The following is a 16,649-nucleotide window of genomic DNA, read 5'->3' as shown; positions in this document are numbered from 1 at the left end:
CACTTCGAAAAGTGCTTCATTGGCTGAAAAAGCGCTTTGGGACATCCTGAGGCCAGGAAAGACATTGTATAAATCCAAGATCTTTCATCCCTTCATTCTTTTTTCCCTTCCCCTCTCTCCCAGGAACGGGAGAGGTGGGGAAGACAGCCCCATCCCAACCATTTAAAGCTCTCTCTGCACAACTGGTCGGGAGCTGAAGCTCAGCAGCTAGGGTCACGCCATGATAAGTCTCACCAGACTGCGTTCCGTGTGTTAAGTTGGACAGAAGGCCCTCCCCCCCCCCCCCCCCCCCCAGTCCCAGACATTTCTCCCAGGATCGGAGTTAGGGAAAGCTTGGGATTTGTAAATGTTTCGATGAATTTCCAAAGGGTGTGAGGGGCGCTGACTAGTCGGCACCAAGTGCACAAAATGGCTGTAAACCACCCCGATATTTGAACCGCGTATATCGAAACTCGCTCCTGTGACTGTCGGAATAAAGCTGCCGTATCCTCGCCAAAAGCTGGATCGGTTCGGATTGCATCTCAGCCTCGCGTGGAATTCATTTAGAATTGGAACCCCAGGTCCCGTCTGCCTGTGGCCGCCAGTTCAGGCGGGCGTATACAGATCCCCTGACGCTGTGTGAGGGAAAGCTCTCCCGATGTCCCGGTCACCATTCCACCCTCGTCCACAAACCAGCACCAAAAGCCGGAATTATTGGGCCATGAAACCTGTTGCTGCTGCCGTGTGGAGTCTTGCTGTGCGCGCAATGGCTGCTGTGTGGAGTCTTGCTGTGCGCGCAATGGCTGCTGTGTGGAGTCTTGCTGTGCGCGCAATGGCTGCTGTGTGGAGTCTTGCTGTGCGTGCAATGGCTGTTGTGTGAGGTCTTGCTGTCCGCGCAATGGCTGCTGCACTCCCTGACATAGCTACTGTGTCTGCACTTCCGAAATGAATTTGTTTCACTCGAAGCGGTTTGAGAGACCTGATGCAGTGCCACAGAATTGCAAGTCCTTCCTACCGATAGTGTGAGTCTATTTGAGGTAAGTGAAAAGTATTTTATTTTTTAAATTAATTAAATATTTTTTTTAAGAAAAAGAACAAAAACGACATGAATCCAGCTTTGGATTTGATATCATAGAATCGCACAGAAGGAGGCCCATTGTGCCTGTGCCAGCTCTTTGAATGAGCGATCCACTCAATCCCACTTCCCCCCCCCCCCCCCCCCCAGCTCTTTCCCCACTGCCCTGCACATTTTTTTTCCTTTTCAAGTATTTATCCAACTCCCTTTTGAAAGTGACTATTGAATCTGCTTCCACCGCCCCTTCAGACAGCGCATTCCAGATCAGCACGAGGAGAAAAAACTTCTCTGGTTCTTGTGCCTTTGGGTTTCCCACCCTCTGGCCAGTGGAAACAGTTTTTCCTCATTCATATCCGATCCGGATTCTATTAAGACGCCTCCTTGTCTCTCCTGCCATTGGGAGGGCCCAGGCAAGGCCCCGAGTGCTATCCTTGGGCTGCACTTCCCCTGTTTTGGACCCTGCACCTGTTCAACTTCCACTCCCGTCTGTCCACGCTGCTTGCGTGGGAGATTTGAAATTCTCTTTTACGTTGACCTTTTGTGGGCGTTTCACCCTCACGGGTCCATACTGGTGTTTATGCTGCACACTACCTTCTGCATCGAGGAAAACTTTCTTCCACTCTCAAAGTGAGTTCTTGGGTGACTGAACGGTCCACTGCAGGAATTAGTCTCTGTCACAGGTGGGACAGACAGTGGTTGAGGGAAGGGGAGGGTGGGACTGGTTTGCCACACGCTCCTTCCGCTGCCTGCGCCTGGTTTCTGCATGCTCTCGGCGACGAGACTTGAGGTGCTCAGCGCCCTCCCGGATGCACTTCCTCCACTTAGGGCGGACTGGTCTTTGGCCAGGGACTCCCAGGTGGCGGTGGGTGATGTTGCATTTTATCAGGGAAGCTTTGAGGCTTGTCCTTGTAACGTTTCCTCTGCCCACCTGGGGCTCGCTTGCCGTGTAGGAGTTCCGAGTGGAGCGCTTGCTTCGGGAGTCTTGTCAGCCAATGCTCCCAGACCCACGCTATTGGATGACAAGACTCAAGTTGGCAGGATACAAGTCCCCCAGCACGCACCTTGCATATCTTTCTCGATCTTTTTTAACGATTGACTGCGGTGTCCAGACAGCCCGGGCTTTGTGGCCCGTCTCGCTCGTTTCCGATTCTCAGTTGGGTCGTGGTGATGAATTCTGTTCTGTAGTCCAGCAGTGAACGGTTCCCCTGGGAGCGTGACTCCCATCACGGGGAAAACACGGATGTTTCTGGCAAGTTGAATAATGGGTTGGCCTCTGTTGGTTGGAGAGTAGGGTCGATTGCAGCGAGGCAGTGACTGACCAGGGACCAAGTCTTTCACCTTGTGACCCTCATTGGTGGGGGAATTGCAAGAGAAGGTAAGCATCATGGTAGGAATGAATGTTGGCCGGCTTGGCATTGAACTGTGGGCTCTTGTTCATATTCTGCACCGCCACACTATCTCCACATACTGATCTCTCCTGCCCCACTGTTGGTCAAGATACTTCCAGTGAGATGGGGAGCGCTGGCCCCAGGCTGGGTTCACATACCTGCTAACAGCAGATCTCGGGGGGGGGCATTGACGGGGGCCTAGGACAATGCACAGGTGGAGACGTCAAAGTGGCCTGGGATAATGTGTGGGGTGAGGGGGTCTGGGGTGGGGGTGAGGGGGTCTGGGGTGGGGGGGAGAGCAGGGGCCTGATATGATGCACATTCTATCAAACATAAGAATTAGGAGCAGGAGTAGGCCCCTCGAGCCTGCTCCGTCATTCAATAGGATCATGGCTTATCTTCGACCTCAACTCCACTTTCCTGCCCGATCCCCAGATTGATTGATTTCCCCTAGAGTACAAAAATCTATCCTTGAATATACTCAACGACTGAGCCTCCACAGCCCTCTGGGTTGGTGCACAGGAAGCAGGGGCCTAAGATGGTGCAGGAGAGGGTGAGAGTCTGGGATGGTGCAGGAGGGGGTGAGAGTCTGGGATGGTGCAGGAGGGGGTGAGAGTCTGGGATGGTGCAGGAGAGGGTGAGAGTCTGGGATGGTGCAGGAGGGGGTGAGAGTCTGGGATGGTGCAGGAGAGGGTGAGAGTCTGGGATGGTGCAGGAGAGGGTGAGAGTCTGGGATGGTGCAGGAGGGGGTGAGAGTCTGGGATGGTGCAGGAGAGGGTGAGAGTCTGGGATGGTGCAGGAGGGGGTGAGAGTCTGGGATGGTGCAGGAGAGGGTGAGAGTCTGGGATGGTGCAGGAGGGGGTGAGAGTCTGGGATGGTGCAGGAGGGGGTGAGAGTCTGGGATGGTGCAGGAGAGGGTGAGAGTCTGGGATGGTGCAGGAGAGGGTGAGAGTCTGGGATGGTGCAGGAGAGGGTGAGAGTCTGGGATGGTGTACACGGAACAGGAACGGGGAGAAAAAAAAATTATACTTCAAAAGAGGAAATCTTCCTCAAAAACAGGATAATGTCTTGCTACAGAACGTGCCATTTGCTGTTTTATTTGGGCACGCCCTCACACAGTTATGGTCGAGCACTGCAAGGAATTAGGGTTCGCTGTGAGAGGATAGCGGGGGAGAGGAAACCGACAAATGAAAATCGTGTGGATTCCGCTGGTCAGGGTTGGGGCAGCGAGGGAGAGTGGAGAGGGCGGTGCGGCGCACTATTCCCTACAATTGGCTCCAGTACCTCTGGGCTGGAGAGTGGGGAAGCAGCTAGTGACGCCTGTTAGAAGGCGCACACGTGTAGTGTGAAGGAGAGATGGGAGCGATTTTAATTCCCCCGCCCCACGGCAGCATATCCCGACAAGTTCATACTTTGCACATAAAGAATGTTAACTTGGGAGGAGGCATTGTAAGTTAACTGGCACCTGTACCTCAGCGGGGGTCGTCTTTGGGTGGGATGGAGGGGGGAATAAATTGAGCAAATCTGCGTCTGATCTCGTGAACGTGGTTGAGTACCAGTACGGCTGAATCCAAAGCAGGATTACGATGTTACTATGCAATCACTGTTTCAATAGAGGAGCGGCTTAGAATATTGTCGTGTGCATCAGTGTATACACCTGAGATGTGAATCTCCCATCAGTGTTAAATGACGGAAAATGTTTAACGGAAGCGAATGTACAATGAAGCGGACACTATTTAGATAAACTTTGACCATTGTGATCAATCCCCTGTCTCTGCGCTGATTTATTTTGCTGTATTTCAATGACTTGCACACCGGGAATGGGATCGCGAGTGATGGGTGTGTGTCGGCGGGGGAGGATTGGGCTCGGTCGCGATGCCCCCCGCGGTCAAATAGCCCACCGACGCTCAGTCCCTCCTTGCACCGCGAAGGACAGCCACTTGGGTGAGGTACTGGGGCCCAGTGGAATCCGTGCTCAGACCCCACTCACCACCTTCAGGAGAGGACGGAGAAAGTACGGACAAGAAAAGCACAAAGGAAAACCAGGGATTCATTCTGTTCTGTGGACCCGATACCCTGATGTCTTTGATTACCAGTCCATCAACGTACATTTAAAGGAATATTCCACCTGTACGTCTAACATAGAAACATAGAAAATAGGTGCAGGAGCAGGTCATTCAGCCCTTCTAGCCTGCACTGCCATTCAATGAGTTCATGGCTGAACATGAAACTTCAGTACCCCCATTCCTGCTTTCTCGCCATAACCCTTGATCCCCCGAGTAGTAAGGACTTCATCTAACTCCTTTTTGAATATATTTAGTGAATTGGCCTCAACTACTTTCTGTGGTAGAGAATTCCACAGGTTCACCACTCTCTGGGTGAAGAAATTTCTCCTCATCTCGGTCCTAAATGGCTTACCCCTTATCCTCAGACTGTGACCCCTGGTTCTGGACTTCCCCAACATTGGGAACATTCTTTCTGCATCTAACCTGTCTAAACCCGTCAGAATTTTAAACGTTTCTATGAGGTCCCCTCTCATTCTTCTGAACTCCAGTGAATACAAGCCCAGTTGATCCAATCTTTCTTGATAGGTCAGTCCCGCCATCCCGGGAATCAGTCTGGTGAACCTTTGCTGCACTCCCTCAATAGCAAGAATGTCCTTCCTCAAGTTAGGAGACCAAAACTGTACACAATACTCCAGGTGTGGCCTCACCAAGGCCCTGTACAACTGTAGCAACACCTCCCTGCCCCTGTATTCAAATCCCCTCGCTATGAAGGCCAACATGCCATTTGCTTTCTTAACCGCCTGCTGTACCTGCATGCTCACCTTCAATGACTGATGTACCATGACACCCAGGTCTCGTTGCACCTTCCCTTTTCCTAATCTGTCACCATTCAGATAATAGTCTGTCTCTCTGTTTTTACCACCAAAGTGGATAACCTCACATTTATCCACATTATACTTCATCTGCCATGCATTTGCCCACTCACCTAACCTATCCAAGTCACTCTGCAGCCTAATAGCATCCTCCTCGCAGCTCACACTGCCACCCAACTTAGTATCATCCGCAAATTTGGAGATACTGCATTTAATCCCCTCGTCTAAATCATTAATGTACAATGTAAACAGCTGGGGCCCCAGCACAGAACCTTGCGGCACTCCACTAGTCACTGCCTGCCATTCTGAAAAGTACCCGTTTACTCCTACTCTTTGCTTCCTGTCTACTTATTGGTTAAAACGTAATTGATGACGCTTGTCTATTAAGAGATAGCACCCGCCCCCTTTATAAAAGGGGCACAACCAATAAAACTGACAAACAAGATTTAAAGTAAACTTCACACATTAAATCAAAATTATGTTATGGGGGGGGGTTTAATGATGCACTCCAGTCCCTCCGGCGCCCACCTCTCGCGGAAGGCCACGAGCATACCGGTGGACACCGCGTGCTCCATCTCCAGGGACACCCTGGCGCAAACGTAGTCACGGAAGAGAGGCAGGCAGTCGGGCCGAATACCCACAGCTCCCACCTACCTGTAATTCTAGAATGGGGCGGGGGGGGGGGGGTTGGAGGGGGGGTTGGAGGGTGCGTATTTTTGAGTTTGGAAACTCAAGGTTCACAGTGCAGGAGATAAATCAAATATTGGTTAGATCCAAGATTGGGTTGGAAGGGCCTGCGCGATTGCAAGAGAGACGGGCAGGTTTCTGCCGACTCTGCAGTTCCGTGTCAGTGACACAGACGAAGATCAGTGCACAGCGCCAGTGGTACAGTGATCCGATCTTGCCTGAATCCGTTGAATGATTAATATTGCAGCAACTGCACCAAGTTGGCCCAAGTGCGGGGAAGGTTGTGACTGAGGGTCAGGATATTTAAAGGGCAATGTGGCCAGTTAAAGGCAAGTGATCATATTGTGGCGGGGTATTGGACAAGTTGTTTCGAATGTGGTTTTGAAACCGTCTTTCCAAAGGAGAAGAGTGGGGGGGGAAAAAAAAACACACAAATGTAGAGGCATGAGTGTGTGGGCAAGAACTGGCGGAACAGAGCACCGAACTCTCCTGATTGATGGCTGGCAACATGGAGGTGCTGGAGCAGGAGGTGCATAGGAGTAGTGTTGCCCTCTCCAGCGCTCCAGCCTTTACCCCCATTCGCCAATGGTGCACGATACCTAGCAGGAGGCGGAACCAATCTGAACCATACGCAGTGCCTGCTGGAGCCGGGAGGACAGATGCAGGAAGAGGCACCTTACTCTGAGGAAGCTGCCGAGGCAAGATGAGCAGTTGCACGACTTTTGTTGTCACAGAGTGTTTCCCTTCACCTGTTCTACATTCATCGCCTGCCTCCCAGTCCAAGGGCCTCCCAATATTCTCTAGAGTTTAGAAGAATGAGAGGTGATCTCAGTGAAACATACAACATTCTTACAGGGTGTGACAGAGTAGATGCAGGGAGGATGTTTCCCCCCGGGCTGGGGAGTCTAGAACCAGGGGTCACAGTCTCAGGATAAGGGGTCAGTCATTTAGGACTAAGATGAGGAGAAACTTCTTCACTCAGAGGGTGGTGAATCTTTGGAATTCTCTGCCCCTGAGGGCTGTGGAGGCTCAGTCGTTGAGTATATTCAAGGCCGAGATCGATAGATTTTTGGATGTTAAGGGGATCGGGCAGGAAAGTGGAGTTGAGGTAGAAGATCAACTATCATTGAATGGTGGAGCAGGCTCAAGGGGCCAAATGGCCGACTCCTGCTCCCAGTTCTTGTGTTAAGATTTGGGCTCTCCTACACTGAAGCCCAGTTTAGGGGAATCGTGGCTTGGGAGATGGGCCTGTCAGAGAACCCGTGGGTGGGGATGATGCAGAGGCCCCTCACCCTGGTCTAACCTGCTCTTCTACTGTTCCTTTCTCTTGAAGTGTCACTCGTGTTGGCTCAGTTGGTAAGATTATGAAAGGGTTCGATAGGTAGATGTAGAGATATTTCCCCCACTTTGGGGGAGTCCAAAACAAGAGGCCATAAATCTCTACTTCTTTCGTATGGTAGTATCAAAAAAAATCACATGTCTAAGTCCTTGCCAAAGCTTCCGGTGTAACAGCGTGGATATCTTGTAGGCTGCCTGCGAATTTTGTGAGAACAGTGCTCAATAATGTGCTCCATAAATGTAAGACAGTCATCAATACTAGCTTTGGAGGGGGTACAGAGACGATTCACTAGGCTGATTCTGGAGATGAGGGGGTTACCTTATGATGATAGATTGAGTAGACTGGGTCTTTACTCGTTGGAGTTCAGAAGGATGAGGGGTGATCTTATAGAAACATTTAAAATCATGAAAGGGATAGACAAGATAGAGGCAGAGAGGTTGTTTCCACTGGTAAGGGAGACTAGAACTAGGGGGCACAGCCTCAAAATACGGGGGAGCCAATTTAAAACCGAGTTGAGAAGGAATTTCTTCTCCCAGAGGGTTGTGAATCTGTGGAATTCTCTGCCCAAGGAAGCAGTTGAGGCTAGCTCATTGAATGTATTCAAATCACAGATAGATAGATTTTTAACCAATAAGGGAATTAAGGGTTATGGGGAGCGGGCGGTTAAGTGGAGCTGAGTCCACGGCCAGATCAGCCATGATCTTGTTGAATGGCGGAGTAGGCTCGAGGGGCTCGATGGCCTACTCCTGTTCCTAATTCTTATGTTCAATAAGAAAGGACCTATTTCCTTTAGCAGGGGGCTCAACAACCAGGGGGCATAGTTTTAAAGTAATTGGTAGGTTTCGAGGGGATTTGAGGGGAAATTTCTTCACCCAGAGGGTGGTGGGGGTCTGGAACTCACTGCCTGAAAGGGTGGTAGAGGCAGAAACCCTCACCACATTTAAAAAGTACTTGGATGTGCACTTGAAGTGCCGTAACCTACAGGGCTACGGACTGAGAGCCGGAAAGTGGGATTAGGCTGGGTAGCTCTTGGTCGGCCGGCGTGGACACAATGGGCCGAAATGGCCTCTTTCCGTGCTGTAAATTTCTATGATTCTATTAATCCAATAAGGAATTCAGGAGATAGTTCTTTACCTAGAGAATGATGAAAATGTGGAACTCGCTGCCACCGGGAGTGGTTGAGGCAAATAACAAAGATGCATTTAAGGGGAAGCTGGATAAACACATGAGAGAGAAAGGAATAGAAGGAGATGCTGATGGGGTGAGATGAAGTAAGGAGGGAGAAGGCTCATGTGGAGCATAGTAAGAACATAAGAGATAGGAGCAGGAGTCGGCCATTCGATCCCTCGAGCCTGCTCTGCCATTTAATATCATGGCTGATCGAATCTTGGACTCAGCTCCACTTCCCTGCCCGCTCCCTATAACCCTCGACTCCCTTAACATTCAAAAATCTATCTCCACCTTAAATATATTCTATGACCCAACCTGCACAGCTCTCTGGGGCAGAGAATTCCACAGAATTACAACCCTCAGAGAGAAGAAATTTCTCCTCATCTCCGTTTTAAATGGGTGACCCCTTATTCTGAAACTATGCCCCCAGTTCTAGATTCCCCCAGGAGGGGAAACATCCTCTCTGCATCTACCCCTCAGTATTTTATATGTTTCAACATCGGTGTGGACCGAATGGCCCGTTTCTGTTCTGTAAATATTCTGTGATTCTATGCAACTGTTACTAGATACTCCAGGAAATGGATCATCTTTAAAATAGTTATTACTGTACCTCTCTGGATCATAGTCCTGAGGTGGTGGAACTTGAAGTGGTGTCAGAGAACTGGATAAGCTGCATCATTTATATTCGATTTCTAAAGATACTTCACAGGGAGAGAGCGAGAGTGGGCCGTGACACAGACACCAGCTCCTGTGTGTGCTCGAGCACGGTTCTGAGGGGATCAGCAGCTCTCCATCTCATAAAATGCAGCACAAGGAAAAGAAACCCTTGACATCTTGTGAATGTATTGATTAATTCAGTGACCTTAAAGGATCAGGTCATTGTAAACCTTCTGTTGAGAACTGCCAGCTACTTGCCTTTAATCATTTGTGAACATTTCTTTACCCTACTCAGCAAAACGCAGTGACACACAATTGCAAAGGAGGACAAAGCACTCAGTCGCACACTTGGCCTAACCTTGGTGCCAAATCCCAACCCAGAGTAGTTTCAGCTGGTAACTGGTATCATGAGTCAAGTGAGTGCAGTGCAGAGGGAGCTTTACTCTGTAACCCGTGCTGTACCTGCCCTGGGAGTGTTTGATGGGATAGTGTAGAGGGAGCTTTACTCTGTATCTAACCCCCTGTACCTGCCCTGGGAGTGTTTGATGGGATAGTGTAGAGGGAGCTTTACTCTGTATCTAACCCGTGCTATACCTGCCCTGGGAGTTTTTGATGGGACAGTGTAGAGGGAGCTTTACTCTGTACCTAACCCTGTACTGTACCTGCCCTGGGAGTGTTTGATGGGACAGTGTAGAGGGAGCTTTACTCTGTATCTAACCCTGTACTGTACCTACCCTGGGAGTGTTTGATGGGACAGTGTAGAGGGAGCTTTACTCTGTATCTAACCCCGTGCTGTACCTGTCCTGGGAGTGTTTGATGGGACAGTGTAGAGGGAGCTTTACTCTGTATCTAACCCCGTGCTGTACCTGCCCTGGGAATGTTTGATGGGACAGTGTAGAGGGAGCTTTACTCTGTATCTAACCCCGTGCTGTACCTGCCCTGGGAGTGTTTGATTGGACAGTATAGAGGGAGCTTTGCTCTGTGTAACGAATGTTATATTTGATCAGAAAATTGTCGGCCTGCGATTTTCCAACATGTGCTCGCATAAGATGCTGGATAGTCAATTAAGATTTACCATTTGGAATATATGGAGGAATACTGGATCCTGATGACATACTGATTGATGTAGAAGAAGACAACGATAAGCTTCCCATAAGCACCAATGTTCGAGGAACGCAATGTAACCGAAAGGCCGCTATTCATTCGCAGTAGAAGATTGCATTTTAACTCACCTTGTCATACGCAAGGACTCGGGGAATCTACCCCATGGATTCTTTTTAGTGCTGTGTTGGATTCAGTGGGGAAAGCAATAAATAAAGGACTTTTTGAATAGTTACAGTGTCAGTTCCTCCTGAACCCTGGACAGAAAGACATTTCCAGTTACTGGATTGGAGACTGGAGCTGGCTACCAACTCTGGACACTTCATGCCAATATTGGGGGGTACTGCCCACTCATTACAATCGATGAAGTGAGTATTGTTCACCACACGGCTTTAAAGCCGACAAATATTGTTAATATTGGAGTGACCTTTCCTGGGACATGAGGGAGGGGACCGTGGAAACACAACAATCAGAATGCCTGAGGCCATTGTAGCTGCGAATTAAGACGTTTATTATAAGTCCCTTCTTGAGAGACACACACCACACAATGTACACTTCTGTCACAAAAAGTCATCCCGCCACTTCAATCGACCCTTTTGTTTTTGAGTTCTCCGCTGGTGCCAAGGTTCCAGTGGCACTATGCTGCCTCCCCCACCCGCTCTCTGCTGGCTCGCCGCAGCCCAGAATGGCGAGGGCCGTCAGGATATTCAACTGCAGGAGGTATCACGGCAAACCTTGCTGCGACTGTGGGGGGGCGGCGAGGGGGGTCTGCTGGTGCTCACGGCCCACACCGCAATACCGATGATTTTGGCCGCAGTGTCGTTGGGGAAGCCCGCACACGCAGGGGGCGTTTTGTAAGTACAGCTTCCCTCCGATGTTGTTCCACTGCGGGGATTCTCCGATCAGTCAGTCGATGGAAACGTCGGGATGGAATTCAACAAAACATCACTTGTCAGCTTTTCTTCCTTTCCCTCCCAAAATGTCCCGAGGCGACCGTTCCTCTCTCTTCCGGGACAGCCCCGGCATCGACCCCTTTCCCGTCAGGCGCCTATCCCGCATCCGTGGTCGGTGCACACGAGCCACCATCCCGACAAGACGGCGATATAACGGGGCAGTTGTTTCCTTCTCGCTTCCCCCCCCCCCCCCCACCCCCCCCGCCCCAAGCTGAGCCAGACCGTTTCACGGATCAAAACTCGTCCACTGGGGCAAAAGTAGTTCCACTTACGGAGTTCCGCGAGACCTCTCTCTCTCTCTGGCCATTCCAAACTGCGCCAACACACAACCGCTTGCTCTGAAGCGCGGATCGCCATTACGCAAGTAACCGCGGCGTCTGTCTCCGTGCCCAGTGGCGCCCCCACCACCGGCGGCGAGGTAGGTGCGCGTGTTTCTCCTTTCCACTCCCGAGTCAACTGGGAGTACGCTCACGGGTTTGTGGAGCTGTTGAGTTGGGAGTGGCTTAGCCAGTCACGTGATGTTCACAAGACTCAATAAAACCCCAGCCAGTTGAGTTTGGGGGGGATCCACGATGGGGCAGGTGGTTGTGAACCTGGTGGATGAACTGGTAATGTGTAGTGTGATTGTTAAACCTTTTGCTAATAAACCAACTAGTTCTTAATAGCAATGTGTTGCTATGAATTCTTAAGCAAAGGACCCATTAAATACAGTACACCGACCATCTGGGCTCCCTCCCTTCTTATCCCTTCCGAGGAGAAACATACAAAATAGGTGCAGGAGCAGGCCATTCGGCCCTTCGAGCCTGCACCACCATTCAATAAGATCATGATTGATCATTCACCTCAGTACCCCATTCCTGTTTTCTCTCCATACCCCTTGATCCCTTTAGCCGTAAGGGCCATATCTAACTCCCTTTTGAATACATCTAACGAACTGGCCTCAACAACTTTCTGTGGTAGAGAATTCCACAGGTTCACAATTCTCGGAGTGAAGAAGTTTCTCCTCATCTCGGTCCTAAATGGCTTACCCCTTATCCTTAGACTGTGACCCCTGGTTCTGGACTTCCCCAACACCGGGAACATTCTTCCTGCATCTAACCTGTCCAATCCCGTCAGAATTGTATATGTTTCTATGAGACTCCTCTCATTCTTCTAAATTCCAGTGAATATAATCCTAGTCGATCCAGTCTTTCTTCATATGTCAGTCCCGCCATCCCGGGAATCAGTCTGGTGAACCTTCGCTGCACTCCCTCAATAGCAAGAATGTCCTTTCTCAGATTAGGAGGCCAAAACTGTACACAATATTCAAGAGAGACGGCACATTTAGGTGGAAGGTCCGTTTGGCCGATGCCTCCTGGGGCAAGGTGTCGAGAGAGCGCGAGAAAAGGCGGTAGCTGCATCAACCCGATCACCGGGGTTCCGGAGCTCAAGCCTGTGCCTGCTCAGAAGGGAAGTTCTTTCGTCAGCAGGTTGAGGGTTTTGGTCGCGAGGCTCCGCAGGGCAAAGGTCGGGGCCTCCGGCGCGAAGGTCAGGAAGAGCTGGTGCTGCTGGGTCTGGATGGCATAGCACTTGTGGTCGTCAGCGGCAACGTAGCACTCCGCCGGGGAATGGGTGAAGCCCGTGTGGAATTGCTCGTGGAGAGCCGCTGGGAAGAGAAGTTTGGATAATAAGAGTCTGACTCAGGGTAGAGGAGCAGAGGGCTCTGGAGGTACAGACACACAGATCACTAACTGTAGCGACGCAGGTTAGAAACATAGAAAATAAGTGCAGGAGTAGGCCATTCGGCCCTTCGAGCCTGCACCACCATTCGGCAAGATCATGGCTGATCATTCCCTCGGTACCCCTTTCCTGCTTTCTCTCCATACCCCTTGATCCCCTTAGCCGTAAGGGCCATATCTAACTCCCTCTTGAAAATATCCAATGAATTGGCATCAACAACTCTCCACGGTAGGGAATTCCACAGGTTAACAACTCTCAGTGAAGAAATTTCTCCTCATCTCTGTCCTAAACGCCCTATCCTACGACTGTGTCCCCTGGTTCTGGACTTCCCCAACATCGGGAACAATCTACCCGCATCTAACCTGTCCCGTCCCGTCAGAATCTTGTATGTTTCTCTAAGAACATAAGAACATAAGAATTAGGAACAGGAGTAGGCCATCTAGCCCCTCGAGCCTGCTCCGCCATTCAACAAGATCATGGCTGATCTGGCCGTGGACTCAGCTCCACTTACCCGCCCGCTCCCCGTAACCCTTAGTTCCCTTATTGGTAAGGCAAACCAAGCACTAGGGGTTCATTTCTAGAGGGATGGAATTGAAAAGCAGAAAAGTTATTCTAAACCTGTATCGAACCATGGTGGGACCACACTTGGAGCACTCTGTACAAGCTCTGCTCTACATATTACAAAAAGGATACAGAGGCACTGGGGAAGGTGCAAAAGGGATTCACAAGGACGATACTGCAACTGAGAGGTTCGAACCATCAGGAAAGGATGAACAGGCGGGAGCTCTTTCCTCTAGAAAGGAGAAGGATGAGGGGTGACCTGATAGAGGTCTTCACAATTATAAAAGGGTTTGCTAGAGTAGACTTGGAGAGGATGTTTCCACTAGTGGGGGAGACTAGAACTTGAGAAGGTGGTTGTTAAACCTTTTGCTAATAAAACCAACTAGTTCTTAATAGCAATGTGTTGCTATGAATTCTTAAGCAAAGAACCCACGAAATACAGTACACCGACCATCTAGGCTCCCTCCCTCCTTATCCCTTCGGGGGAGAAACATAGAAAATAGGTGCAGGAGTAGGCCATTCGCCTTCTTGAACCACTGCAGTCCGTGTGGTGAAGGTAGTAGGGGGCCATCAATATCAGACAGTCACTAATAAACCCAATGGGGAATTCAGGAGAAACCTCTTTACCCAGAGAGCGGTGAGAATGTGGAACTCGCTGCCACAGGGAGGGGTTGAGGCGAATAGTATCGATGCATTTAAGGAGAATGCTGGAGAAACACATGAGGAAGAAAGGAATAGAAGGAGATGGTGATGAGGTGAGATGGAGAGGGGTGGGAGGGGGCTGGTGTGGAGCACAAACCCCGGCACGGAGCGGTGGGGCATAAACCCCGGCACGGAGCGGTGGGGCATAAACCCCGGCACGGAGCGGTGGGGCATAAACCCCGGCACGGAGCGGTGGGGCATAAACCCCGGCACGGAGCGGTGGGGCACAAACCCCGGCACGGAGCGGTGGGGCATAAACCCCGGCACGGAGCGGTGGGGCATAAACCCCGGCACGGAGCGGTGGGGCACAAACCCCGGCACAGACCTGTTGGGTCGAATGGCCTGTTTCTGGGCTGTACAGTCGATCCAACACAGAACACGGAAACTTACACACGCACCTTAAACGTAGAAAAACATCCCACCGAGTGGAGGGGAGAAAATCGCACTCAGTTAGGAAAAAAAAAAGCAGGAGTTAATCTTGTGACTGGCCATGCGGCTTAATTATTTTCACCTACCAGACTTGTCTTCAGTTGTATCTGCTGGAAAATACGCAGAGACCGCAAGGGTGTAAAACAGTCGGAGGATTGATTTGCGCCTCGTGGGAGGAAGTGCTGCTCCTGTAACAGTTTCGTTTCAAAAAATAAAATCACAATTAGCAGCTTTCCTGGTGAGAAAGGAGCCGGCCCAGTCGGCGAGAGGAGGCGGGTTTGGCAAAAACACAAGTAAAGAAAAAGTCAACAAAGACGCAAAATGAAACATAGCCGAGACCCAGGCATCCGAGCGCGACTGGGGAACCCAGGGCTTGTCAGCACTGAAAGGAGGCATGATCAAATTGCTTTTAAATTCATTCTTGGGATGTGGTCGTCGCTGCAAGGCCGGCATTTATTGCCCATCACTAGTCGCCTGCAGTTATATCGGGCCCTGGTGAGACCACACCTGGAGTATTGTGCACCGTTCTGGTCTCCTTACCTAAGGAGGGATATACTTGCCATTGAGGGAGTGCAACGAAGGTTCCCCAGACTGATTCCTGGGATGGGGGGGATTGTCCTATGAGGAGAGATTGAGCAGACTAGGCCGATATTCTCTAGAGTTTAGAAGAATGAGGTGATCTCATTGAAACATTCTTACAGGGCTTGACAGGGTAGATGCAGGGAGGATGTTTCCCCCCCGGGCTGGGGAGTCTAGAACCAGGGGTCACAGTCTCAGGATAAGGGGTCGGCCATTTAGGACTGAGAGGAGGAGAAATCTCTTCACTCAGAGGGTGGTGAATCTTTGGAATTCTCTGCCCCAGAGGGCTGTGGAGGCTCAGTCTTTGAGTATATTCAAGGCTGAGATCGATAGATTTTTGGATATTAAGGGAATCGAGGGATATGGGGATGGTGCAGGAAAGTGGAGTTGAGGTCGAAGATCAGCCCTGATCTCATTGAATGGCGGAGCAGGCTCGAGGGGCCGAATAGCCGACTCCTGCTCCTAATTTTTATGTTCTTGAGAAGGTGGCGGTGAGCCGCCTTCTTGAACCGCTGCAGTCCGTGTGGTGAAGGTGTTCCCACAGTGCTGTTAGGGAGGGAGTTCCAGGATTGTGACCCAGCGACCATGGAGGTACGGCCGATATGTGTCCAAGTCGGGACGGTGTGTGTGACCGGGAGGGGAACTTGGGAAGTGGTGGTGTGTCCATGCTCCCTGCTGCCCCTGTCCTTCTCGGTGGTGGAGGTCGTGGGTTTGGAACAGGGAATGACACGGAGATGGGAGCAAGCCACGATTTTTGCTCGACCTACTCCTGGGTGCTGTGAAAAGTCAAGCCTTGGGACAGCATCAGATGTGATGGGTCCACCATCTTTACAATAACGGGGGGATTTGGCAGAGAAGTGCCATACATTGCTACCAATGGGGCATCGCCAATGTTAAAAATACCAGTAAAATGCCCGACGAAGTGCTTACCCTGCTGCTGGCTGTGTTCAACCCCATGAGGCTGTAAGATGAACAAATTCTTGTTCTGCTCCCTGTTGATTAACAGAAGGCTGTGGTGGGGGGTGAAAAGACAAAATCGTACATCAGAAAGTAACGGCGGCCAATGCAAAACAGCTGAGTGGGGAGAAACGATAAGGAATGTGCCGAGTATTGCTTGGATTGGTGTTTCTGTAAACAATTAGCAAACCTCCGTTCCCAAACCCGTTTCATTCACACATTCAGCAAATCAATCTACAACCACAGAATCCAGGCCCCCTCCAGGCTCAAACATTAGACAATTAGCAATATTTAATGCCCGGAGCGTAATTCAGTTGCTCAGCTTGGTTCGCTATATTGGGAGTGAATTCTGATTCACACTGGATAGAATTCCCAGTGGATCCAGCCCTCTCTACCTCTCCCACTATATTGAAATCCAATGGACCAAATTCCTCCCCATTCATTCCCTCTAGACAGAATTCCTAATGGATCAAAC

The 16,649-nt window shown here is 50.5% G+C and overlaps 1 protein-coding gene across 3 annotated transcripts in view; it reads right to left on the bottom strand.

Annotated features, from left to right (window-relative positions):
• Nucleotides 1–16,649, bottom strand: part of fuz (fuzzy planar cell polarity protein) — a 40,735-nt gene that overhangs the window by 8,010 nt on the left and 16,076 nt on the right. For 2 of the 3 annotated variants that reach the window (XM_070861838.1, XM_070861840.1), the window contains 3 exons: nt 16,148–16,227; nt 14,725–14,826; nt 11,438–12,872 (listed from right to left, as the gene is read on the bottom strand). In XM_070861838.1, coding sequence (XP_070717939.1) covers nt 12,670–12,872; nt 14,725–14,826; nt 16,148–16,227 — 385 coding nt within the window. In that variant the 3' untranslated portion in view covers nt 11,438–12,669. Of the gene's footprint in view, nt 1–11,437; nt 12,873–14,724; nt 14,827–16,147; nt 16,228–16,649 lie in introns of those variants that run through there. The other variant, XM_070861839.1, reaches the window with a different exon arrangement.

Source organism: Pristiophorus japonicus, chromosome 19 (genome assembly GCF_044704955.1).
Source record: "Pristiophorus japonicus isolate sPriJap1 chromosome 19, sPriJap1.hap1, whole genome shotgun sequence".
In the NCBI taxonomy this organism is placed as follows: domain Eukaryota; kingdom Metazoa; phylum Chordata; class Chondrichthyes; family Pristiophoridae; genus Pristiophorus; species Pristiophorus japonicus.
The sequence above is the reverse complement of the archived record's forward strand: the minus strand, read 5'-3'. Positions and strand labels throughout refer to the sequence as shown.